Source organism: Rhea pennata, chromosome 3 (genome assembly GCF_028389875.1).
Source record: "Rhea pennata isolate bPtePen1 chromosome 3, bPtePen1.pri, whole genome shotgun sequence".
Classification (NCBI taxonomy): domain Eukaryota; kingdom Metazoa; phylum Chordata; class Aves; order Rheiformes; family Rheidae; genus Rhea; species Rhea pennata.
The window spans coordinates 40,778,192-40,804,551 of record NC_084665.1 but is presented as its reverse complement, the minus strand read 5'-3'; the positions used below and the strand labels follow the sequence as shown (position 1 = coordinate 40,804,551).

The following is a 26,360-nucleotide window of genomic DNA, read 5'->3' as shown; positions in this document are numbered from 1 at the left end:
TTTGCACTAGGTCCTGGAATCAGAGATTTGTACAACATTCACATTTTCTTCAAGGGGAACTGTGGATACACAGCCTGTAGCTGTGGCTGGCTGTGTACACACAGGCTGGGCTCCTGAGTGACCATCCTGGCCCTCCCGAAGGCCCTGTCATCGTGGACAAAAAGGCTTGAAATGTGCCACGGTTCTGCTTAATGCTAAAACTACAGCCAGTGCTGTCCCCATGACTGGGGTCTGTTGTCACACAGCAAGATGGCTCAGGAAGAAGACTTGTATTTGTACTTTTATTTGGGAGGAGCAACATCAGATTAAAGTAAAGCATCAGCTACTGCTGCCCATTAGTATCCACTCAAGCAGCTTCTGTAAAGCCATGTCATTGACCCACTGTCAGTGCAAGACCCAAGAAGAACTAGAGGAAATCACACTACTGTTTCAACTTGCCATGGTGCTGGACTGTTTGGGGTTTATGATACAACATGAACATTAAAAGAAAAAAAGCCTTCACTCTGGGGTCAACACTGGGGCCTGCTCTTGCCTGGCAGTAAAAGAGAAGTGGTGGAGCCAGATGGCTTTCTGCAGCACTGAGTGAAGGAAACAGGAGAGCGTGTCAGGCACTGGAGATGGGAACGGAGACTAGTGGGGAACCTCAGAGCGTGTGTTGTCTTCGGGCCACATTCAACACAGGGCAGCAGTAATAATACAAATAAATAAGCGAGAGACTTCTGTGTGGGGAACCTGAAGCAGCACATCTTCTTGTGGGAGCAAAATACTCTAAAAGTGAGTTAGGGCTTGAGTTGGGAAGCAAGCGAGAACCTGAATCCTCAAGTTGCACATGGACAGGGATTCTTCAATATATTTAAGATGGTATTAACAGCAATAAACGACAGGACAGGGAAGAGCTTGAGGGAGGAGGCAGCGTATATAGGACTCAGTTCAGGTACAACAGGAAGAACTTAAAGCTGAAATGTAACTAGCAAAGCACCAGCTTCAAAATCAGATCAAATGAAGAAAAACGTCATGAATGATATAAAAATCATAGGGATCAAGAAGTGTGCCTGTTGATTTGAGCTTGCCTCACAATAACACTTGAGCATTCAAAGGCAAAGTTCTTCTATCCCAAATCCCAGATCTCTGATAGGGAAGGGGAGAGCAGGAAGTGCAGCTCTGCTTTCAGTGTTCCTAGATTCACGTTGTCTCCTAGAGCACCAGTGAAAAGAGAGGACTCAGACACTTAACATTACCCTCTTCTCCTTACCTTTCTCCCTTACGCTCATATTAGCAGTGACCAGCTCAGGGCACACTCAGCTACAATAAGGAGAGCATAAGGCACCTCTTTAGATCTAGCAGCTATTTTCCATTCATGCTCCTCTGAGCTACTGAACTGTAATCAGCAGTGACTGATACTAAAGAAGTCTGTGCCTGAAACACTGCAAGCAACAACGACCCATCACCACATTCAGCTACAGCCTGTGGAAATAGCACCGACAGAAACGTGCCGAGGAGTATTCAAAGATGTACAAAGTACAGTCAGTGTGGAAGGGGAAAGAGGACACGGTGGGTCCGGATGATGAGAGGGAGGTGGGGAACGAGAGGAAACACAGTTTGTAAATACTGACCTGTTTCAAGGTCTTCAGGGCTTGAGGGAACATGTCTTGACTATACTGCAGCTTGCCCACTCGCATCAGCTGGACAGCCCTTAGCGGATGAAAACCGGGATAATACAGTCTGCAGAGAAAAAGGAGAAAAAATGTGTCACTCAGCTCTCACCTTCACAGCTGCTGCCTCTGTGGACAGCTATTAGGGTGGGACCGCAAAGTCACTGTGAATGTTAATAAGGCACTCAGAGAAAATTAGCTGCACTATCGAGAAGCCTGAAATACTGAGGGGAATTAACAAATTATTACTCTCCATCTCAGAGGAATGCCTTTAACATTATCCTGTTAGGAAGTGACGGGAGGGGGATTATTTCATTTGCTACTGTTGGATAATACAATAGCATTTACTCTACTTAGTGCTGCAAACAGAGGTCGTTCACAATCCCAGTGTCCCCAGAGAGGTATAATTTTAAGAGGAAGGTTCAGTAGGGAACCCAGTCCTGGATCCTCCAGGACGAAGGAGAAGGACTGCAGGGAAACCAGGTACGTAATGTTGAGGCCATCATTTCTGAGGGGTCGCTAGCTGCTCCCCTTTGCACTCAGACAAGGTATCTGTTAGTGTGAGGAAAAACTCCTGTTCTCATTCAACTGATTTCACAGAGGCAGAAGTTTTCTATCAATCTCTGTGGAGTTACTTCAGAATTACATTTGTAGAGATGAAAATAGAACTAAGTTCTCTTTTATCTAGAAAGTAGATGGAAAGTAATGACATGGTTAATTCCTTTCAAGACGCTTGTGAGATGTCCATGCTTTCCTGGCAATCACTCTATGGTGCCGAAGTCAGACCTGTCCTTGGTTCACAACACCTGGATCCCACCTAGAGGCCTGAGCCCCGGCTGTGGAGAGCACAATGTCCCTGACAAGCAGTCCAGGGTCTGTAGGAAGCCAGCAACACAACTTGCCCAGAACAGCACGAGGTGAAGGGACACATGTGGAAGTTAAGTGCAAAAAATCTTAGCTCTTCCCTAACTGTGCAAACCAACATGACTCACCAAAGACAACTGTCCCATTTGATCAAATAGTGTTTTATTTCCTCCAGTACAGCAGTGGTGTGCTTGAAAAATGTTTTTAAAAAATGCAAAATCTGTCCTGACTGCAGGAAGAAGAGCCAATAAGCTTTCCAGAAACTACTCTTTGAACGCATTTTCTTTACACTTACACCAGATCTATGATCATGGGAATTCACTTCAGGGGAATTACTAATAAATTACACCACTGTAGTCAGAAAGGCACTTAAATATACATAAATATAATTAAATACACAGTAAAACATTAAATGATTTAAATATGTGCAATATATAGAGGCCTTCTGATAAGCCTGCATGCAGAGGAATTAATTATCTTTCTCCTTCATTATTTTTCACTGATGAAAATGCAGTCACAAGTAAATGCAAGCAATTGTTTAAATGGCAGAGTGTCACGCTCTTCTAAAGCTCAAACCAAGACATGTAAACATCATGAGAAATGTTTTCACACCCCCAGGCCCCTTTTTTGCTGATCCCATACATTTTCACTGAAGACATGCTGAAATACATGAAAAGCCTGCCTGGCAGGATCTCAGGAGCAACAGCTCTCAATTTGTCAGAGCCTCTCATGAAGCAGCAAAGACCAACTCTTCAGTGCAAAGACTCCATCCTGGACTGCCACAAGCACCATGTATTCAGGCCACAAAACTGCAAGACATGCACAGTGACATTTTCAGATGTCTTGTGGGATGCAGTCCAAAAAGGTTTGAGGGTTTGAGAGCCAGCAGACTACAGAGAAGTATGTATCTCAGTCCAAACTGAGCAGTCAAGAACTACAAGGATCCAGTTAAACAAACATGGAAAATCATTGGTAGATTTATTTTTAGGATGATTACATCAATTAACATGGTGCTACCTGCTACCAGTTAAATAGGGAGAAAATACAATTAAGTCAGAGATGTTGATGCAAGTTACTGAAAAATGATAGAGACTGCAGAGATAAATTAACTGTGCCACATGCACAGGTCCTGTCTTCCTTGCAGCCACCTCAGGGATGGCAGCTCATGTAGACAAATCCGGACTATGTCTCAGTTAGCTTGTGTGGGGCTTCCTAAACTTCATTCAGGTTCATCAGAAATCAGAATATGCCCCTGCATGCACACACATCTCTTTCTACAGAGTGTACATTCACTTGCAGTCAATAAAGATTTAGGATTATGGTGTAAGTGATACCAGAGAAAACAGGAGGCAATTTAACAACGTCAGGTATCCAGCCAAGACTACTATGAGCCATAAACTAAAGCAAATGGAAATTTAAGATGAGGACACAGGAGGAGTAAGCATGAAACAAAGAGCCTTGTCTTCATAAATATTTACAAAGCCGTTTTACTGTGCTGATTTATGTTCTGATCTTATGCATGTATATAGTTACATTTTGTGAGCCTTAAAATTGACAAAACACTATTTATTATTATTTTCTGGAATAAATCTATTAAACTATTGGAACACCGTTTGTAAAAGCACATCTATCGAGTGAGTTTATTAAAGAAATCCAGGCAGCTTGCAGCTCTTCTGGGAGACATATAAGTGGGCAAAATGCTGTTGGCTTCTTCCAAGCATCCCTATGATTCAGTGTTATGAAAAACTGGCACAGTGAAAAGAACTAAGAAGCAGTGTCAGGTAGTAGTGAGCCAATATATTATCCCCATGTGTTGCTCTGAACAAAACAAGTGGATAAATTTAAGACTAAGGAAGACATTTACCAGACAGGGAACTGGTACGTAAAGTCTGCCAACAAGAGACTAAGACAACTACACAGAAATACCTACTATAAAAAATATTATAGCTTGGGAAGAGTAGGATTTCAGTCTGAAAAGGATTTTATGAGATTTACGAAGGCCTGAGAGACAGGAAGGGGAGCAGTAACATACTGAAAACTGAAATAAAGGAAGATAGTTTTGGGTAGTGATGTTTCCGGTCCCTTGGCCCTGGTCAATGCTCAATAGTCCACTTGCAAGGAGAGATTAAATAGCATACAATAAGTATGGCTGCACTATAAACAAGAGAACTGCAATAGGTGGAGAAAGATCTTTAAATTTTGTAGCACATCCTCTGCTCATATAAGTCAGCAGAGCGTTGCTCCAGTCTCTGAAAAATGGAGTCCATGCTGCCCATCCCTCCAGCCTGCCCAGGTCCCTCTGGCTGGCAGCGCTACTCTCAAGACTATTGACTGGTCCCCCAAATTCAGTACCATCTGCAAACCTGATGAGAGTGCTTTCTGTCACCTCTTCCAGGTCATTGATAAAGACGTTAAACAGGACTAGTCCCAGGAGAGACCCCCTGCAGCACCTCACTTGTTACCAGCCTCCAAGCAAGGTACTAGCAATTAGCCAGGGCCCTCTGAGCCCAGGCATCCAGTTTTTTACCTGTCTTGCTCTCCACACAGGGGAACCATAACACTCTAACTTGATAAACAGATATTGTGGGAAACTGTGTCCGAAGTCTTGCAAAAGTCAAGAAAATTTACATCCACTGCTCTTCACTTGTCCACAGATCCAATCATTTTATCACAGAAAGCAAGCCGGTTTGTGAGGCACAATTTACAGTTGCTAAATCCACACTGACCGCTCCCAGTCACCACCTTCTGCTCCATGTGCCAGAAATCTTTTCCAAGAGGACTGGCTCCATGATTAGGATGAAATGAGACTGATGGGCCTGTATTTTCCCACCTCATCCTTTTGATCTGCTCTGAAGATGAGTGCTACATTTGCCTTGCTCTAGTCATCAGAGATGTCCCTTGATTTCCTTGGCCTTTCAAAGATAGTAGAGAGCAGCCATGCAAGGATATTGGCCAGCCCTCCCAGTGGCCTTGCTGGATGCAGCCCAGCAAGTCCTATGAGTTTGTAGAGACTGTGCTTTCTTGGGTAACCCTTGACTTGAACTTCATCCACTGCTGGTAGTTCTTCTTCTTGAATCCTTTCAGAAAGCATGAAGACCTGGAAGAACTTGCAGGTAAAGGCTGAGGCATTGCCTACCTATTTACTAAAAAAATCCTCAAGTGAAAGATATTTCTTAGTCTCCAGGTAGCTTGTCCCAGTGTTTCACTACTCCAGGAATTGGCAGTTCCCAAGTTTCATTTGCAAAATAGAAGGATACCAATTTTCACTTGGCAAAGATACGATCCATACCTTGTAAAGCAATAGCTGCTTTTAATACAGCATGAAACTGATAGCTCTTATTTTTAATTCAGCCACAGTATTTTCTTTGATTAACCCTCAGGGCACTCACTAACCATGCTCTTTATGAAGAAAATAATATTTTTCTTTGTTTTATATATCTGTATCAGCTCTTAATTTCTTAAAGCAGTCCTTTGTGTTCTCATATATAGGACATTGTAAAAAGGCAACCTTTGACAAATATTAGCCATGTTCCTTCTATTTCTTAATACCATACTGCCATTAATTCCACTCAAATTCTCTCCCATTACAGGGTAAATAATCAGAGCTTTTTTGTTCTCTTGTGAGTTAAAACCTAGTATTTAAAAAGAGAATATGCAAAATCACTATCCTTCCCAACACTTCCTATTTTAAAACAGACTCCTACTATGTCCTGTAAATCAATCTGCAGGGTTAACATTTACACGACTGCCTGATATAATTAGAAGCAGACAGGCTTTATAAAACCTGAAATAAGGGCTTAAAATGGAAATATTACAGGACTCTAATGTGGTGACAAGTAAAAGGTGGTGCTATACATGATTGTAAATTGGTTTGCAGTATCTTTTAGTGCAAGTAAATATGACAGCATAAAAGACATAAAGCAGTTTTAGGAGCCCTAGCAACAGAGAAGGAATTAAGAACAAGCTCTTAGGCTTCAGGAAACGTGGTGAGCCGAATGCAAAGGGGATAGCGTCAGCCTCCTGCCAGAAATGCACTAACGAAAGCTGATAGACGTATTCACTAGAAATAAAACACCCAATAAGTTCCACCTTATTTTCTTTTTCTGACTTTTTATTGATTTGTGAACTATTCAGTCTTTGAGCACATTCATTAAAGCTGCTCACGGAACAGCACTGTAGGAATGATCTTTTTGTTTTGTATTATTTGTTTTTCATTACTCAGTGAGGTGGCACGGGCCATCTGATTCACATGGTGTTTTTCCACTCCTTGACTAGGTGATCAGTGGGTTTCTAAATATAAGAATTATGAGAAGCATTTTCAGGACAAATTATTATTTATGCTAAAAAAAGTCCATAACATTTAGTATCTATCAACATTTCCAGGGAGATATCAGCTATTTTATGAATATTCAAATAAATAAGATGGGTAAACTAAGCGCGCTGATTTATGGGCTCACAGCCAAAGGGACTGTGCTATGATTGCTCAGTCTGATCTCCTACACAGAATTTCACCTACCTATTCCTTCACCAAAATGAGCAACTTGAGGCTGAAATAGTGCATAGCCACAATGATCTATTTATAGAAACTATTCTTAAATAGCTTTGTACACAATTTGGTCAATTTTAGTATTTTTTAATAACAACCAGCCCTGTGCAACATTTTCATCCACGACAGAACAAGGTTATAGAGTTAGTTTTGGAAGAAGTAGGGAAATGTTATTGATTCTGGACAAAATTACTTTGCTTTGTATGTTAAGTATTAGAAGACTAAATGGAACTGTATAATTCCATGGGCCACATATCTATATTGACCTATTTATAATTTTCAGGGTTCCCTGTGAAAGCCTTCCAAAGGAATACTGGCTTGACTGTCATGGTAATAATGTGTTTATTCTGGGGGAATTATTCTTAGAATAAAACTGTTCTTAAAGTGTTATTCTTGCTGGCTTCCCTTCCTGTCTCTCCTTTTTTTCTTGTAACAACTCTTCGTTTATCACAGATGATCAGATAAGATTAAAACAGTTCAGGTCCTTACAATTCCCCTAATAATCTCTGCCACAAACATATCATTTTGGAGTACTAGACTGAATCCTTTGCTTGTGGAAAAGCTGATATAGGCCAGCTGCCCTGAAATGCTTTTTGTCCATTTTATGTCCTCATCACAGTGTCCCACAGTCTGAAACAAAGCCAGAATTTGGATCTGCTAAACGGCAGCTCAAAATCTCCTTTCATCATATTTGGAGCTGATGATACTGTCCCATTACTATTTGTTTCAGTAATTTAACCAATGTGATCAAATAAACAATTACAATTCCTATTCAACTGAACTCACAAGAAATGTCAGCTATTCATCTCAGAAATTATTTCTCTCTGGCTTCTGATCATTCTGCCATATTCCTTATGGTGATAATTTATGTTCCATTAAAATGAATATTGTGCCAGATGTTGGCTCTGCCAAGATTTGAATGAAAACTTTAATAAATTGACAAAGCGATATCTACTTCAATTTTCATATTGGCTACCACATCCCTTTAAAATCCTGACACAGTCTGGAGTCCACTTCAAATGTCTAATCTTCCAATGTTAAGGGATGTTAAGAAAGAAATGCTTGCTCTGGCATGGAGGTAGGAGAAGATATATTTAGTTCTAGTTGATCTTCAGAATATCCTGTAACTCTTGTTATTTTTGTCACGAGGTCACCACGGTAGCTTAAGATGGTAGGCTGGATCATTGCCGAAGGGAGGGACATATTGTCTCAGTTCTTGGATAACCAGAAGAAAAACAGATTAGGGTCAGCAGTCTATTTCAAAGGATTTATATATATGTAAAGAAAGATATAAAAGATCAAATAGAGCATGTTAGAAGAATGGTAGAAAACACAGGAAGTGTAGGAAAGACAATGAAGAAAGACTAGGAAACTCAGCTGAAGAGAACATGCATGGGAGAGAACTAAAATATGGAAGAGAAATATACATGAGAGATGCTACAATTTGTGACGAAGGCCTTGGTGCTCACCTTCTCCTCCAACTGCAAAGCTATGATTAGATGTTGATGCTAAGAAAAATATTGTATGTATGTTACACAGCTCACAGTGCAAGTACAAGACTGGCTACAGACACAAGCAATGCCAGTTCAAAGAGTTTTCTGAGAGTAGACCATGGGCCCACACACTTGTGTGACATCTCCTCTTCAGCAGTAGCACCAGAGAGTGACCAGAAAAAAATGAAAAGCACTGCTGGATCCTTACGTTAGCTGCAGATAACTTTCCTCTACTTGATTGCCTTTCTGCAGGATTCTCACCAATTCTCACCAAAGTCATACACATCTAATTGCCATTAGTGCTGGTGGAAACTTCAGAGGGGCCGCACGTGTGTGGGTAAGCGTATGCTGGCATGAAGGGACTGAGAGCACTGGTTTAAGCAATGGTATCAAACTCCCTTTCCCCCCCCTTTTTATCATATTTTGCATAATTCTCCAGAGACAGTGACAGGTGCAGGGCAATGATCATCTCACTTCAGAGAGATTAGAAATGACAGTTTGCACTACGAGGAATTTTCTTGTGTTTTCAGACAAGATGGCTGAAATGTGGAGCTACATAGCCATTTTCTCAGGGTAGGTGTGGGTCAGGAAAGAATCAAAGCTGATATCCTTTGGCTAGATTTCTGTCACATTCCACTTCTGAAAGATGAGAAAGTTATCCTATTTTTATTATTTATTTTTCTACATGTAGGTCAATGTTCTAGTAAGCATTTATATATACAGTTACGGGCTCTGAAGCATCTGGTACTATTTGGGAAAGTGATCTGGGAGTTATAATGGATATTTCTATCCACACATCAGCTCTGTGAATTTTATTGGTAAAAAGCGCAAAACAAATATTTTTTTTTCAGAAAATAAACCACAGAAGTGCTATAAAAATCCACTGCACCCCCACACCTTGGGAACTGAATGTAATCCTGATCCTGTCATCTCAAAATGATTTAGTAAAAAGGTATAAAGAGGGGTGATGAGAATAGTCAAAGGTAATGCAGTGAAGGATTAAATAAATAGACTTGGACAAGCCTGCAAAAGAAATGTTTGTGGAGGGACGTAACAACGGACCTATAAAATCACAGGCAGAATGGAAAAGGCCAACAAGGAATGATCACTGTCTGATCATTCTAGGATCTAGGATGTCTATGAGATATCAGACGAAACCAGCCAAGTGGCAGGCTCAGAACAAAAAGATGTTCTTTCTCACATAGATGCTTGTTAAACTGTTAACCCAGTACCTCAAGATGCATCTGATTTTTGATCAAAAAGAAATGGAAACTTACTCCAGGTTCATCTTTTCTTCTTTCATGGCTACATTATTTGGCCAGGTACAGTCATCCTGTAATAATCTTTTTTCCCTCTCCACCATTTCCAAATGATAAACTTCCAGCTTAACAGAGGTGGAAGATTCTGAAATAACTCATAGGAACCTCCCTCCTTCCTGATACCTTCCAAAATCTGCTTCTTTCTTATCCAGTTCCTTATTTATCATATCATTTTCATATAAATATCCATCCAGAACGACAGTAACTCCATAATACTCTATCCACTGATTTACTGAAGGTTAGCTCTACTGTATTTTCCTTTGTTTAGATCATAATGCTATATCAAAACACAGTCTTGCATTTTTGGTAATCCTACATAATTTTTATAGTATTTTCCATTATTTTAATTTGTCTCCCTTCAAAATTTGCCCTAAAGCTTCGAGGTGATGGCCCTCTAGTTCCCCCTTCTAAAGCACAGATGTTATGGTTGTTATTATTCAATATTTTAGTGCCATCTCTGACTTGAGGATGCTCTTTCAGCAAAACTTCTCCTTTGGAAGGGGTGGGTACCGTGGTGGGTACCATATTCATACCTATTAGTAAAGCTAAGTGAATTTACTCTGCCTACATTTGGCAAGATGGTTCTTTTCACATTTAGACTGTTTGTTCTTCTCTGAGTAAATAACTGCTTGTTCACAGTAACAACTACAGTGGCATTGTGTGTAACAGTAAAGTTTAACTTTCGTAACAGTGTGGGTGTTAAGAAAAAAGTGAAACAGGATCTGCCATGTTCCTCTGCATCTTCAAAAGCAAGTTTCCAGTTCATTGCTACTTCAGCAGCAGGCATCTCACACAACTCCATGTGTAAAGGTTTCTGATTTGGTTGGTTAGTTGTCCTGCCAACCCCAGGATGACTCATCTCCTATTTTTTCACCACCCAATAGCCTCCCAGACTCACTTCTCTTATAACCTTGTGTTCTCTCACCCCCAGTGTTGATACCTTTCAAAATATATCAGGTCTGTGGAAGCAGTATTAACCATAATTACCGAGATTCTTCTGCATCCCTCGTTACTGGCATGCCTGGACAGGAATGCCATTGCCTGATGTCAGAAAAACCATTTGGATATCTGGCTTTACTCCTTCTGTCTCAGTGCTTCCCTCTTAAGGTAAGAATATTGACCTACTTGGCAGAGCTGATATGAGGATAAGCTTTTCTGTAGAAGTTCAAAATATTTGCATTAATTCTAAACAGAATTATAGGTCCTTGGTTAGCTACACAGTTAAAATGTGATGGCTAAACAAGATCATCTGCCTGATCTGGGGAGAACACAACTTCCATCCAGATACTCAATTGGCTAGAAAATTTCTTGCATGACCCAAAAGGCATGAGTTTCCTCAGAAATAAAATAATCTGGAAGAAAGAGGTGGAGATGTTGGGAGGAAAATTGCACAGAAAAAAGGAGACCTGCTATGAACTTTATGAACAGCAATCATCAGCAATAATCTCTCCTGAGTTGCCTGGAAATGCTACCTGAAGTGCTGCCTGAATTCAAAAGAGAGATTTTTTTGGGATAACACCACTATGCCTCTTCATGGCATATGAAAGTGTGCAATACTTCAGCAGATAAACGCACACTTGAACTTTCTATCTATAACTGAAAGTTGTATATTCGCTGAGCAAGCATTTTTCAAGTAAAGTCAAGTTATGTTGTACACCTTGATTAATGAGTACTTTTGGCCCTTGAAGGTATGGGCAAGGGGTAAAAAATATTTCGTCGAAGACTGCTTGAGAAGGAAATAGATCCAAGAAACCCTCTGAGCTCTGCCATTCAGCTAGTTCTCAATCCATCTTCCTGACACTCATCTAGCCCACCCTTCCTGAGCTTGCCTATGTTATAGGAGACAGTGTCAAAAGCCTTGCTGAAGTCAAGATAGACAACATCCACTGCTCTCCCCTCATCTACCTGGCCATCATAGAAGGCTCTCAGATTGAAATGAACAATTCATTTAAGCTAAAGTGCAATGCATTCAGGGACCTATTGAATATATGTCTTAGTGAAAACAGAAACAAACAGTTTGCTGATTGGTCACTGCAAAGGTCTTCGAAAATAAGGGGTGCAATATGCAGAAATACAGTTTCCCAAGGACTAAGCTATTTTTTCTCCATTTTAGTGGCTGCTACATAAGAATACAAAAATACATGATGGACTTGTTGAGTAATATGTTATCAGATCATAGGAACTCTAGTTCTTGTAAGGAGAGCCATCCAACAGGGACCACCTTTCAGGATCAGACCAGAAGTGCAACGGCAATATACAACAGTGAAGAATATGGTCACGAGGCCATCAGGGAAAAAAAAAAAAAGAAAAGAAAAACTGGAAACTGCACAGGAAATTCTGAAGAGTTACTTGACTAGGACCTGCTCAATCCAGGTCTCAAAATGGTCCTTGCACAGACAGTGACTGAGACAAGGACATTTTCTGCCTGATCTCCTCTCCCTGGAGGGAACAGGGAAGGCATCTTGTCAGTGCAGCATACTTCTGACATGACTCCCCTGATTCTGTGATAAATGTTTACCTTACACCCCATTCACTAAAGGTAGCAGGCACAAAGAAAGAACTACAACTGCAATATCATATTTAAAGCACACAAATGTAAATCTTGCAACAGTCTAAAACTACAAAACAGGGATCAGCCTCACACTTCTCGCTTAGTGAGAGAATTCACAAAGAGAATTCACTGAGAGAGAACTTTCATTTATGGATGAATGGAGGAAGGGAAATGAGCAAAAGAAGCACAGGTAGACTCTATCAAATTATATTTTTTTCTATCAAATGTTAGTTGTGGCCCACTGAGCTAAAGAAAGACTCTGTAATACTTGGCCCACAGTTTTCGATAGATGATTTCTGCACAATGAGAGCAGATTCACAGTTCTAGCTTGGAATAACAGTCAACGCATTGGGAAGAGCTCCAGGAAGCTGTTGTGCAAGTGCAGCAAGGCTGCTGGGGTAACTGACCTCAGGTACTGATCTACAATATCGTCTTCTCTCCCAGGTTATACCCCCTTTTTTATTAAAACCTTTTCACGTGGTATTTACTACGGGTTTCCCATTACACACACCAGCTATGTTTGAGGCAGAACCTCCTGTCTATCTCACAAGCCTTTATTTCTAGTAGTAAGAAGAAATTCTCTTTCCTCCCTCTTCCCAGCTACTTGTCTTCTATTTCCTTTTTCTCATCTGATTTTGATATCTTTCTTTCCCAATTCATTCTTCTTTTTTTTCTTCTTCTACCATTCTCTATTGCACTGAGTTGCTTTTTTGCCCTCTGATCTCCTCTGTCATCTTTTTATTTGTGATTTTTTTATGTCTCCTTCTCCCTCATAACCAAAGCATTCTGTTCTGGGGAGTATAATTGCTCATTTGTTTGGGCTCCGTGCAAGATACACATCTTTGAAGCAACTGCTAGACAACTAACAATTGTTTCAAAGTAAAGTCCCTGCAAATTACAACATGTTAAGACATGTAATTGTGTACTGTGTGTAGAGCCTCAGGAAACTACTCATTGATCTATGATGTGTCCATTAATCCGTGCAGCCTAAAGGGCATCTTTCTAAATTGGTGCAGGAGGCAGCCATGAAGAAAATCTGTCAATACCCTTTTGTGAGATGTAGGATAACCACATACTGAGCTTCACTGCTAAATATGAATCCATGGCATGAGGCAGGCATCAAAATCTAAAATGGTATTTACTTGCCTCAAGCAAAAACAAAATGTCACAGTCCCACTTGATTTTGCTTGTAGCACAACAAGACCTCACCATTTGACTGTCAATTGGAGATTTCTCTGAAATATGGCTTAGACATTTCTTGGCTTTCATGGCATCCATTCTGAGGATTTCTGCATCACTTCAAGTCTGCATTTGGTGCTAGAGCAGGTCTATTTCTCTAGAAAAAAAAGACCTCTACTTATGAAATGTGAAGTTTTCCATCTCGATGACATTTTCTCTCCCAGTAACATGGAGCTCTTTCCTGGAGCCAACTTGCAGTCCTGTATCAAAGGATTATTTATCAAGCCACTGGAGATTAGTAACTGGATACCAGTCACTAATGGTGTCTCCCAGGTTGATACTGGGGCCGGTACTGTTTAACATCTTTATTAATAGACTTGGATAATGGGACTGAATGCACCCTCAGCAAATTTGCAGCTGATACAAACTGGGAGGAGTGGCTGATATACCAGATGGTTGTTCTGCCTTTCAGAGGGACCTGGACGGGCTGGAGGGACAGGCAGAGAGGAACCTCATTAAGATCATCAGAGGGAAGTGCCACCTCCTGCACCTGGGGAGGAATAACTCCAGGCAGAAGTAAAGGCTGGGGGAGCAACTAACTGGAGAACAGCTTTGCAGAGAAGGACCTGGAAGGTCCTGGTGGAGAGGTTGAACATGAGACAGTAATGCGCCCTCATGGCAAAAGCATCCTGGGTTGCATTAAGAAGGGTATTGCCAGCTGGTTGAGGGAGGTGATCCTTCTCCTCTATGCAGCACTGGCAAGGCCCTACCTGCAGTGCTGGGTCCAAATATGGATTCTCCAGTACAGAAAAGACAAGAATTTACTGCAGCAAGACCAAAAAAGGACTGCAAAGATGATGAAGACTGGAGCATCTCTCATATGAGGAGGGACTGAGAGAGATGTGACTGTTCAGCCTGGAGAAGGACAGGCTCGAGGAGGATCTGATTAATGTGTATAAATATCTGATGGGAGGGTGTAAAGAAGATGGGGAGAGACTCTTTTCAGTGGTGCTCAGTGCCAGTACGAGATGCAACAGGCACAAACTGAAACACAGGAAAGTCTAGCTGAACATAAAAAAATCCTTCTTTAATGTGAGGGGGTTGACCACTGAAACAGGTTGCCCAGGGAGGTTGTGGACACGACTGGACACAGTCCTGGACAATCTGCTGTAGGTGATTCTACTTGAGCAGAGGGGTTTTACCAAATGACGTGCCTTCCAACCTCAGCCATTCTGTGATTCTATAATTCTTTTATTTGTAGTTATATTTTATCTCTTTCTCTGCTCATGGTGGTACACCCGATACACCCGTTCTCAGTCCATCTCCTCCCCTTTTGCAAAAGATTCTGCCAGTGGGCCAGCAACTTTGACTCATATGAAAGACTAACACCTAAACTGGGAGGTTCTTACAAAGGGCTTTGCTAATTGCTTGCTGGCTTTCTGCAGGCTTTTTGGGGCCAAAACTGTGACATACCTTACCACAGTCCTTGATATTTAGGGCTGTTCTTTACATTGCAGTCTTTCATTTTATATGTATTTATTAAAGGTATGAATTTAAAGTGATTCACTTAAGTCATGGTGTAAATGCTGTCATTGAAAACTAATACAGAGTTACTTCAAATTTAGCTTGATTCACTTCCAAAGTGAACTAAACAATGTAGTGTTAAATCGAGAGAAACACAGATATTTGAAAAGATCAATTAAAGCACTTTAAAATCTATTTTGGTAATTTAGCCTTGAGGCAAAAGCATTGCTCAAGCAGAAGTGGTGCCCTTTAAAAACAAAAGACATATGTATTTTCAAAAACATCATTCCAAACTGTATTTAAAGATAGAATCCCATGTTGAAGACTATGTAACATCCCTTTTTTCAAAGCAATATCTGATGTTTTTTGTGTGGCTTTCTTTAAGTGGAAAAGAGGTAGCTAGGAAATTAGCTCAGGTGGGGGGGAAAAAAAGAGAACTGTCCATTCAGATGTCAGTGAAAATGAGGCAAGGTGCAAACTAGATACAAAAATATGTTTTGCAATATTAGCTTAATAGGCTGATTGTACTACATTTTGACCCCAAATTGATGCAACAATAAATACGAATTATGGAGGATTATTTAGAAATGGCAGACGGTGCTTAATGTACTAGCAAATACTTAACTATCAGCAAATGCATAATCAGTTGCTATAGTAATTCTTGTCTCCACCTACGCCTTAAGAATCATTAAGGGCTAAGGTGAACTTAGTCCTTTACAGAATGTGTGCTTTCCCATAATCATGGCTAGTGGATTTTCTACACAATTCCCATGTACATACTACACAGATCACACAATGTCCTATTAGATCTAAATATCTGATTTAAATTTTTATTGAATGCTGACCTCTTCCACTATACATTTAATTTATGTTCATATCTAATACATGTATCGCAGTCTCAAATACTCTATTATATTTATGTTTACACATAAGCCAGCATGAAAGTAGTGGCACTAGGAAAAATGGAAGCAGATCCAAAAGAAAAAGAAAGCTATTTAAAGTAAAGTACAATAGCTAATTACTGCAAGCCTAAAATCTGGGAGAAATTTTCCCACATGTAAAGGGCCAGTACAGGTCTTGTACATTAATTAGGCCCACTTAAACCACATTTCTAAGGCTTAGACAGGATTTATGTGGTGTACAAGCCTAAGGCTGTCTGTCTGCGTGCAAATTTCATCCTCTATGAATATAGCTGTCAAGATATCTGAAATCTGAACATTAAGGAGGTTGTTAGCAAATCAAAATCAAAATTCTCAGAGATTGCCACCTCAGTTGCCACTCTTCCCTTTCTCACAGCAAAACACAGCAGTTGTACGCAAGTGCAAGCAACTGCCATTACAGTACTTAACTTTCATATTTAAGATGCCCTAAAAAAGAAGATGGACAGCACTTTCTGAAGAATAAGATTGTTTCTTTCTCTTTAAAGAGAAGGTGACAGTGGTACTCAATGAAATCTATTTTTAGGTCAGGAAATGCAGGGCAGGACAAAGACTGTGCTAAGCTCCCAAAATACAACACCTTCGATTACTTGTGTTGCTCACATAAATGTAAGACTTTAAATGCATGATTAAACTGCAGTATCTAAAGAATTTGAATGATGAACAATTATTTAGGATTCATGGATTCTTAGTAATTACAGGTTTCTCTGTTGCTCTAAATTTCTGAGTTAGCCTGTCATTTCTAAGGAAGACTATGTCTTGGAAGCTAGAACCTCTACTTTTTCCCAGAATTGAACAGAAACCATTCTTTTATTTGACATTTGAAACCTTTTGGCAAGATTCATTTACTTGGATCTATGTTAAATTACAAAATAAAGGAAGGCCTACTGGAAGCATTTTCCTCATAACGCTATGGGGAAAAACATTGATACTCCAGATGTGGAATTTGCACTGAAAGCCTGCAGATTGCTAGAGTTCTGCAGAGTTTCCCCTATCAGGTCTCATCTGATCTACAAATGATACCAGACTTGAGAAGCTTTTTTTCCCCCCCCCCCCGTGCATTTTCTACTGCATTTCCATATGTTTCCCCTCATCCGAAACTGCAAAAATAACATGTAAATTGGGAATTTACATGTTCTGCAATAGCAATGCCTGCAGGATGCACAGTTACAACCCCTATCCCCCACTGCCACCCCAGGAATCATCTACTTATCCTTATATCTGGATTTCTTTGGCAAACATTGCCTTCTGTGCACCTCTCAGACTGAGCTCTGCAGCTATTTCATGCCTTCGTACAATGCATTGTGCTGCACTAGCTAAGCATTAAAACACTAATTCCATCTCTATTCAGGAAAGCGCTTAAAAGACGTGCTTAAACAGCTGCTTAGCTGACTTCTGTGGGTCTTACGCACATATCTAAATCCTTTCCACAGCAACCTGCTATTGGTTCTAAATAGTTAATGAATACTCCATTCTTCTATTATATCTGAACATGACTTTAGAGAAGTTGTATGTGTCAGTAAGAGTAGAATTACCCTAACAGGATATTCACACTGTCAGTCCACAGACACCTAACTTTAGATGCCCAAATGGGAAGCTTAATTTTCCCAGGATCTCAAGATAGTCAGTATGGAGCAAAAGCTTCTTGAGGAAGAAATCAGAATACCTAATATATTCTGCTGGATATTCCCCAGCATTAATAACTCAGTAACACATTTTGAGCTCAGTTTTCTATCACGTTGACTCACGGACTCCTAATCATGGGGATGATTTGCACTGTACTTTGATTCTTCAAATTGAAATGGGATCACAAAATTGATTTTGCTTGTAATTCACTAATCTTTGACATATTTGGGATGGTTCAGGACAGTACATTTCTATCGAGATAGTGCACTCCCGAAAAGAGATGACACCTAGCAGAAAACTTCCCTGTATAAGTATGTTAGATGTGTAAACTTCATCACTGATTGTACTTAATAAATGCTGTAGCAGTAAATGTCTACAGATTAAGAGCACTAAACTCAAAGGGCCACAGCTTCTAATTTCTTTGAAAAAACAGACACAATCTACACCATGAAAAATTTAATTGCGCTTTAATTACCAGTTAGCTGAATAGCATGAGATATGTATGCCTTCATTTTTTAATAGCTTCTGCCACTTCCAGCAAACTGCGGAAAGAAATAATGGATGCCCTGAGTATTCTTTCTGTCTACTTCTACAAAAATTAAAAGAAAAAGACTAGAAAATAAAAAAGAAGATTCAAACTCTTCTGGATCAGTCATAATCCAGGAGGAACACTAGCAATAATGAATATGGATATATAAACGCAGCTGCAGCATTCACATCAGTGTCAAGCTAATGCGAAAATTTGCCCCTTTGGTCGAGTTCTGCTACATTAAACTGATAAAAAGCCCTTGGCTGGCTGACTCAAGGTTGCTTCTTTGTTTTATAAGGTCATATCTTTAGCATTTGAAAAATATTCTGTATGTTGCAATATTTACCACAATTTCTTCTACAGAGCCTTTACAATCATCAAGGAATAACACAGAATATTGTCTATATAGTCAAAACAATGAACAAAAACATACCAGCATTTTAAAGGATTTTATTAAAAGGACATATAACCAACGAGAAATGTTAGGCTAGATAGAGAGCAGTCTAGCCTGGATTTTGTACCACACCCTGCATACAGTGGCACCTGAACAGCATACAAAATGTGTAATCTTACAAATCTGTGTTTCTTCTCCCTTTTTCCAATGAAAATGGTCAGGAATGGTCATTGATATCTCCACTGCGATATCAATCTATCTCTATTCTTCACTGAATATCTCTAGTGCTTAATTTTTCTCTCCTCATAACTGAGAACAAATTTACATTAAAAAACGTGTTTCCCTTTAGAGTCATGGGAAAACAGAGGCAAACAGCATGACTTCATTTTGGCCCCAATGTCTGTTGTTCATGCTGATACCAAGCACAGGAGAATTTCCTAAGTATAACAGTATTGCTGAATTATTTAATTCAATACATGCTATACCATATCATTAGGGAATTACCAAGAACAAGAAGTGTGTGACAGGGAGAAATCATTCATCTATCCATTCTCTTAAGAGGGGATGGAAGGAATATGTCTGTGTGAAGCTTTGTGTTCCCTACCAAAATATGTATTTTGACCCCCAGGTTAAAAAATGTGCACTAGTTGCAAATGTAAATAACCCTCCTAGGACAAGGAATTTTTACCTCCGGTAAATCTGTATCAGGCACAGTAATGTGCTTTTTTAGTTATTATTACAATGCTTTTTTATTTAAGAGAAGAGTTATCTAGCGAAATTGTCACACAGTGCCTGATATGAATTATTTGGAGATGAAGAACACAGCATTCCTCATTGTGATAAATCCTCTCCACTGCTTTGCTGAGAAGATACATCAGACAAGAAACTATTTGGCCTCCAAAGATAGAGAACTGTCAAGGCTGAAATCTCAGAATGCTTCCACTTTGTTATCACATCAGGAATCAATATTACACTGAAAGTGTAAATGAAACAGAATCAGGTTATTTTCATTTGAAAACTACAGAGGAGAGTAAAGAACTTGAAAGAAACAGTGCATTTTCTCCATACTGCTTCACCATAGTATTTTGTGTGGCATTTTCAATGTCCTGTTGTGATGAAGAGTAATAATGAATACCAGGCCAAAGGCATATGCTTAGCTATGGATAAAGCACCTGTTAAAGCATAGTTATTCAACTTGATAATTTAGTAGATAAGGGACATTCACTGGAAGCAAGTAATTCTGAGCTACATCTTGCATGTATAGATACGTTTAAAGCCCCCAAGTTTCCACTGCAATTTTCATCATGAAGACAGATTGCAAAGTAAAAGAAATCTGTTATGTTCTCTTTTTTTTCCTGACAGGCATGGAATGTTGGCTTCTTAATAGCAGAATATTATTTTTTAAAATGAAACATTGGAAAGCCTTGGTGTTTCTGTAGCATTTTAAAGTCAGACAGACTAAAGGTTACAGGGAGGTGAATATTCATCATCACTTTCTTACTGTTGTGCTCCTTTATTCCCAAAGGTTTTTGTACACAGTATGAACTTGCCTAGCCAATACAACAGTTAAGGAAGAGGGTAGAACATGGATAACTAAAGAACTATTATATGAGCTTGTGGTGCAGCACAAGCATTTTTTGGAGGATTTCCATTTGAGAATAATATTCTTCCTGAGCACTTGCTGTACTTCTACTGTCCAGGATGACTAATCACAAAAGCACCGGTATTAAATCAGTTAAAATGGTTGAAAACCAGCAAAATGTGTCAAAAGTAGATGCATTTAACCTTGCAGTATTCAAGGAATGGAAACTATACCCTGGGGCATGTTAGAGAAGTACATGAATAGTAATTATCTAAAAGGAGATAACCAACATGGATTTAGAAAGGCAAGAGCCTCCCTAACAAATCTACTTGACCTTTATCATGAGGCTAAAGATAAGGCTGATAGTGGGCTCTGCAAATAAAAGACTGTGTTTGTATTTGTATGTATCATGTGGGCATACACAACAAATAGGTGAAAGAGGCGAAAAGAAAATAGCTTTATAGAAAACTCTTAAAGCTCATAAGAAAGCACGTACCACAAGGGAACGCCCTTACCCCTCCATCATCCGCTGAGGCGCACACAGAACTGCTGCAACCAGACCGCTTAAACTGCAGCCACAGATTGCAAGTTCCATGGGAGCAGATGGTCCGTTTAAATCTAAGTAATGGTGAAAAATGCACAGAATCTGCAGGGGATGCAGCATACACCAAAATTTGCTTTACAAGGCTAAGCACATGAAATACCTTTCTATACGAAATGGCTTTTTATTATTATTATTATTATTATTATTATTATTATTATTATTATTATTTCTTTGTCTTTTCAAGACCTGGACCTGGAGCAGAGAACACTAGAGAAGGGTAACACAGGTAAAGTTACTCTCCAAAATAATGCCAGTCTTGAAACTTCTCTTCTCTGCTCTTCTACCTCTGCTAGGTGATGTCTGCAGTCTGGAGTCTAGGACAATCTGCAGATGTTTTGGGTGGGGGAATCCACAGTAAAGTTCAGTCTTCAGATAGCTACATCCAAAGCCCACAGAAATCAATGGAGTTTGGACTACATCCTAACAAACTTTCACTTCCCTCTGATCAAGTGCCAGGGTGGTTATCTCTCCATTTTTCCTCTCTCCATGGGAGCTACTGGAATTTTTCCCTCTTTGCCTGTAAGAGTAGAGGCCACCAGTGATGACACTGCATTTATTGGCTTAGGTTGCTGTGATGCTGGGGGATATAGGCTAAGAAATTACAAAAATGTTCCCCCAAACTCATTCTTCACCAAGGCATAGAGACAGGAGTCAAAGAAATGAAAACAAACAGGTCAGAGTTAGAGAAGAAGTAGGGAGTTTGAGAAGAATCTCAGAATGGAAGAAACCTGATCCAAAAGACCTCCTGAAAGTCAGTTACTGAGGCAAAGAGAAAAAGAAGAATCTGAACCAAAGGATGCTAGAAGGAAAGTAATGATTCACACCGTCTCACAGCATGTTTCAGTAGATCTTTAAACCCTAAAGTGAAAACACTTCATGCTCCTTCCTAAAATGTTCCCCTTATCATGCCCTGCTAGCTTTACTACTTTTACTATGCTAGCAGCCATAATCAGCTCTCTTCTACAGGGTCATAAATACCCTTGCACATTGCCAGTTCCCTCTCCTTAGGCAGGCAGGCTAACAAAATACACCTGAGTCTGTGTTCTTGCATGGTACTCGGTGCAACCTGTGAAACGAAACAGTATCTCTCTGATACCAGGTTTTGCAGCCTTGAGAGGTTCATTTACTGCCATGACCTCACTCAGAAGTGAAGCAAGAAATTTTGAACAGCTGGATTTTGACTCTAATCACTGTTGCTAGGGATAACACTGAATCCAGCACAAACAAATCATATTACTACTTTCTTGCCTTTGTTTCACAATGAACTGTTTAGATGGCATGTTTTAAGCAGCTCAGAGAACTCAGAACCATTCAGAAGAGTGAGGTACCACTGTACCATTTTTAACATATGAACATATGTTAAAAAACAAAACAAAACAAAAAAAAGAAAAAAACAAAAAAAAAAAAAAAAAAAAAAAACAACCTTCAGAAGTGTCCTAGAAGCAGCATGGAATATTCTGCCCTTTGCTATCAAGTGGAACATATTTGCCTGCATTTTTAATTGAATTTATCAGGTCCCTGACTTTGTTCCACAGTCCTCACAACTTGAATTCTTCTGACATAAATGTTCACAGCATGCATAATCCAGTCATATGTGTGAATTTTTAATGATAAAGTTTGATTCCCATAATTAAAGCCATTAGTGAGGATCCCAAAATGGGTTTGTCTTTGTGCAGAAACGTGCAGAACCATAATCTTCACTTTTTAATGCCATTACTTGGCTGGAAGCGTTTTAGTGCTCGGCTAGTATGGAATTAGAAACAACAGCATGCATTTTACCGCAGGGATAGAAACAGAGCTCTGGGTTTCAAAAGTTCACAATGAAGTCACAAAGTAAAATATTCTAAAATATATTCATTTAAAGAGCTCCACTTAAAAATAAATCCGAGAAAAGTGCAAATCTGCTCATGACTCTTGTAAGAGCAGAGAAGAAATTAAATTTGTGAAATGAATTAGCTGTTATTCATTGCTTGCTGAGCTCTAGTTGTAATTTACTTTGTTCAAGCCCAATCCTGACACCACTGATGGAGGTCCATAACCTTTAACTGAGTTCAGTCATGTTGTGTGGAACTGGCACATTTTCAATACTGAAAAGTCAGTACTAGGGAACTATAAAATGCAATATGGTGATACATCCCAATTTAGTGATTCCGAGGGTGTGGCCCCCTGATAATTGCTTTGGTTATGCAGAAGTTTTCCCCTTGAATCAAATATCTCAATTCTAGATGTTGGGAAAGCATCCAAAGATGAACATTGTGTGCAGCAGGGGCATCATTCTGATGGTGGAAGGGAAAATAGTATTTGTGGGTAAACATAGAGGCAAGAAGGAGAGTCTTTTGCTGCTGCCCATCATTTGTAACTGACTTCTAAGTGAAAAAGATTGCCACTTGGAAAAGGGAATAAGTGCCTGAAGTTGGATAAGAAGGGGCGGGAAGGCGTCCTGAGATGGGTGGGAATGTGAGGAAATAGGAAGGTAGTGTTTGACAGTTCATGAGATAAGGAAAATCAGTATCCAAGGCCAGGTGGCAAACAGAATAACACCAGGAGATTTGGCAGTTGCCTAACGAGTCTTTGCAAAAAGAAGTTGATGGTCTTGACTGCCCTAAATCTGTAAGTAAACTGATTAGCTAAAGCTATCTAATCACAGAATCACACAGAATCACACAGAATCACAGAATGGTTGAGGTTGGAAGGGAGCTCTGGAGATATCTAGTTCATCTGCCCTGCTCAAGTAGGGTCACCTAGAGCATGTTAGACAGGGAAATGAGTATTAGTGTGCTAATTAGTGTACTATTAGTGTTAATCAGTACTAGAGTCTGAGCAAACTGAGATGTCCAACTCTCGTTGTTCAGTTACATCAACAGGAGAAAAATTTCCCTCTAAGTGTAAGCTTTCCATCTACCCCTGCTATCCTTTCTCTCAAGCTGCCCAATCTATTTCATTAGCCTTCTGCAAATTCCTCATTAAAACTCCTCCTTGTCACAAATTCTTGGAACGGCCAGATGATGAGGGAACTGGTAACCTCTTCATGCCCACCAGTGGTCAGACAGTCTAAGGCTGGAAAGGACTGATGTGATATTGAGTCATACTCTGTCTTATTGTTAGCCTGACCTTCCAAATCTGCTGGCTTTGTCTTCCTCTGTGAAAAGAACTATTTTTAATCTGGCAAAAAGATTTATGGAACCATCACAAGTCTGTCAGTTCTTTGACAGAGGAGTAAAAATCTCATAGATGTTTTAGTTCCCATAAAATCAAGAAAACAGAAGAAAAAGCATTTTTCCAACACTGCTTTCCCCAAGGTAAAGAACACAGTTTAAACATGCCTCTTACTAGATATGAGGGAATGCAAGCAGGAAAGATACTATAAATTGTCCTAACACAAGAAATGCTTTACAGTTTACGTACTATGCATTATGTTGTTTCTCTGGTGTGAATTTCTGATGTGTAATAAGTGTGAGTTGGCACTTCAGCATGGCTATCATTTGGTCAAGGAGCATAAAGAGTCAGTCTATCAGGGACAAAAATCTAATGGAAAAAAGCTCCCTTAGTTCTGAAGACCACTGAACAAATCATTTTTTCCAGTGCCTGCATTGCTCCAAGCACCCTAGTATGCTTGTGGCTAGAGCTCCTCAGAGCTATAAATTATGAACTCATAACAAGTCATTGGAGTTACACTAGAGGGAAGTCATTATACATTAAAATAGAACAGAGGTCACTGTGTATAGGAATTTGCTTATAGACTGCATCTGTTGAGCACATCCATGAATTTTTAGAGAACGCTGGTGATATTTTTACTTCAGCGCTGACAGACCACTATCCCTAGTTTCCTACGGCCAGAAGGTGTCCTAGCATTATGCTCACAGCTATCATGAAGTACCTTTCTGTGTTAACAAGAAGTGAGAGGTTACAAGCAACGTACTGAGCTAGCCTGAGCATCAGGCTCTGAAATCTGCCAATATCTGAAGAGTCCACACTGTGAAATTCCAGTATATTTATTGTCTATGTCAGTCAACTTTGGTGTATGCTTGTACGTTTACGGACAGCATTTCAGGGAAATCTGTGGCTTAAAATATAAAGAACAGATCTCCTGAGAGCCTGTTGTTAGCTAGCTGGCTTCAAGAAGAGAATAAACCAGACAACATTCCATAAAGTATCTATATTTAATCACAGAACCACAGAATGGTTGAGGTTGGAAAGGACCTCTGCAGATCATCTAGTCCAACCCCCTGCCCAAGAAGGGTCACCTAAATCATGTTGCACAGGATTGTGTCCAGGTGGGTTTTGAATATCTCCAGAGAAGGAGACTCCACAACCTCTCTGGGCAACCTCTGCCAGTGATCTGTCACCCTCACAAGAAAGTTCTTCCTCATATTCAGGTGGAACTTCCTGTGTTTCCGTTTGTGCCTGTTGCCTCTTGTCCTGTCACTGGGCACCACTGAAAAAAATTTGTCCCCATCCCCTTGACACCCTCCGGTAAGGTATTTATAGATACTGATAAGATCCTCCCTCAGTCCTCTCTTCCTCAGGCTGAAGAGGCCCAGCTCTCGCAGCCGTTCCTCATAGGGCAGATGCTCCAGATCTCTGATCATCTTTGTAGCCCTACGCTGCACTCTCTCCAGTAGCTCCATGTCTCTCTTGTACTGGGGAGCCCAGAGCTGGACACAGTACTCAAGATGAGGCCTCCCCAGGGCTGAGTAGAGGGGCAGGATCACTTCCCTCGACCTGCTGGCAACAGTCTTCCTAACGCACCCCAGGAGACCATTGGCCTTCCTGGCCACAAGGGCACACTGCTGGCTTATGGTCAATTTGTCATCCACCAGCACTCCCAGGTCCTTCTCTGCAGAGCTGCTCTCCAGAAGGTCAGCCCCCAGCTTGTACTGGTGTTTAGGATTATTTTTAGGTGTAGGACTCTGCACTTGCCCTTGTTGAACCTCAGGAGATTCCTCTCTGCCCAGCTCTCCAGCTTGTCCAGGTCTCTCTGAATGGCAGCACAGCCCTCTGCTGTATCAGCCACTCCTCCCAGCTTGGCATCATCAGCAAACTTGCTGAGGAGGCACTCTGTCCCTTCACCCAGGTCACTGATGAGTAAGCTGAACAAGATGGGACCCAGTACTGCACCCTGGAGAACTCCACTAGCCGCAGGCTTCCAGCTAGACTATGCCACTGATGATAATCCTCTGAGCTCTGCCTTTCAGTCTGTCTCAATCCACCTCACTGTCCACAATAATAATAACTGTTAATAATTTTATGAAATAATGCATTCTTCTTTTTAGTTATACAAGGTTAGATGCATCTTACACAGAAACTACTCGACTCTGATCACTGGTATGATTTATATCTGCTGTAGGTTAAAAGCTAGTAATAGCTTGGCCAAAGGGCGCACACAAGTTGTTGTCAGGGATGAAGCACAGCAACATGTAGTGACAGAGAAGGCAGATCATGTACAAAATTAGGGATATTTTCACACCAGAAAAGGAACAATGGAGGAAGCTATTAAAAGCAAAGCAAAATATAATTTGGGGCTTGCTTCTTCAGACTATGACAAACCATTCCTAACAC

General features: G+C 40.2%; 1 protein-coding gene across 1 annotated transcript in view; it reads right to left on the bottom strand.

The window, feature by feature from the left end:
- Nucleotides 1-26,360, bottom strand: part of SMYD3 (SET and MYND domain containing 3) — a 413,849-nt gene that overhangs the window by 7,150 nt on the left and 380,339 nt on the right. Inside the window, exon 11 of the mRNA XM_062573635.1 lies at nucleotides 1,614-1,722. Coding sequence (XP_062429619.1) covers nucleotides 1,614-1,722 — 109 coding nt within the window. The remainder of the gene's footprint in view (nucleotides 1-1,613; nucleotides 1,723-26,360) is intronic.